The sequence below is a fragment of the Oncorhynchus gorbuscha genome, unplaced genomic scaffold, assembly GCF_021184085.1.
Source record: "Oncorhynchus gorbuscha isolate QuinsamMale2020 ecotype Even-year unplaced genomic scaffold, OgorEven_v1.0 Un_scaffold_6044, whole genome shotgun sequence".
NCBI lineage: Eukaryota > Metazoa > Chordata > Actinopteri > Salmoniformes > Salmonidae > Oncorhynchus > Oncorhynchus gorbuscha.
In genome coordinates this window covers 17501-18909 of record NW_025749728.1, presented here as the reverse complement: position 1 = coordinate 18909, position 1409 = coordinate 17501, and the positions used below count along the sequence as shown (strand labels likewise).

At 44.2% G+C, this 1409-nt stretch overlaps 1 protein-coding gene across 1 annotated transcript in view; it reads left to right on the top strand.

The window, feature by feature from the left end:
* The first annotated feature begins 205 nt into the window (after positions 1-205).
* LOC124029304 (coronin-2A-like) overlaps positions 206-1409 on the top strand; it is a 17752-nt gene continuing 16548 nt past the window's right edge. The window contains exon 1 of the mRNA XM_046341069.1: positions 206-490. Coding sequence (XP_046197025.1) covers positions 290-490 — 201 coding nt within the window. The 5' untranslated portion in view covers positions 206-289. The remainder of the gene's footprint in view (positions 491-1409) is intronic.

Below are 1409 nucleotides of genomic sequence, written 5' to 3'. Positions count from 1 at the left end.
TCTCACTCTCTCTCTCTCTCTCTCTCTCTCTCTCTCTCTCTCTCTCTCACTCTCTCTCTCTCTCTCTCTCTCTCTCTCTCTCTCTCTCTCTCTCTCTCTCTCTCTCTCTCTCTCTCTCTCTCTCTCTCTCTCTCTCTCTCTCTCTCCCCCTCACTCACTCACCCCACTGTGTTGTCCAACTGGACCTCTCAATATCAGTGCATATGAGTGAACCACCTGTGTGTATCCACCTGTTCACATATAACCATCATCATCATCATTAACATTGTAATCTTCCTCCTCTTCTTAGATGTCATGGTGCCCTCCGTACCGTAGTTCTAAGTTCCGACACGTCTACGGTAAGGCCTCCACCAAAGACCACGGTTACCACGGAATCCCCATCACACACAGCGTCCACGACAACCACTACTGCTCCGTTAACCCGCGCTTCGTTGCCATAGTAACGGAATGCTCCGGGGGCGGTGCTTTCTTGGTCCTCTCCATCCATCACGTACGTTACCGGAGAGAGACTATACGGACACGCCTGGTGCCCCAAAAATTGATGATGCATGTTAGATCACAGCGAGAGTTGAGTGGGGATTGGCAAAACAGATTTGGTTCATCCTTATTTATTTAACCTTTATTTAACAAGGCAAGTCAGTTAAGAACAAATTCTTATTTACAATGACAGCCTAGGAACAATGGGTGTAAGTAACTACCTTGTTCAGAGGCAGAACGGCAGATTTTTACCTTGTCAGCCTGTCACCCTGACCTGATATTAGCTACACTAGCTAGCTACTTCCCTCTCTTTTCTGGCCTGATATTAGCTACACTAGCTAGCTACTTAGCTTTTTACTGGCCTGATATTAGCTACACTAGCTAGCTACTTAGCTTTTTACTGGCCTGATATTAGCTACACTATCTAGCTACTTCCAACCTTACTGACCTGATATTAGCTACACTAGCTAGCTACTTCCAACCTTACTGGGCTGATATTAGCTACACTAGCTAGCTACTTTCAACCTTAATGGCCTGATATTAGCTACACTAGCTAGATACTTCCCGCAACAACCCTAATCAAATATTTAAAAAGGATTACAATAATGAGATGTATCCACCAATCCAAAAAAAGAATAGGTTTAAGCTGGACAGCCCGCCGTACCGCGTTGTGGACAACAACTCCCATTCCATTGTTAGGGTCAGAGAGACATACATCTTGTCTGTATATCCATCATCTTTGGTATAGCCTCTCCCAAGTTACTGGGTGACCTCACTTCATGTTTACGTAATTTCCTAGTTACACCACTTCCTCTTCCTGCTGTCAGATGATTTTTACTGGTCTGATTAGGTCGTGTGTATGTTAAATTATTGCTTGACAAGCCTAGTGAATGCATTATACATCATGTTGTACGTTCACTATCTCTTTTAAG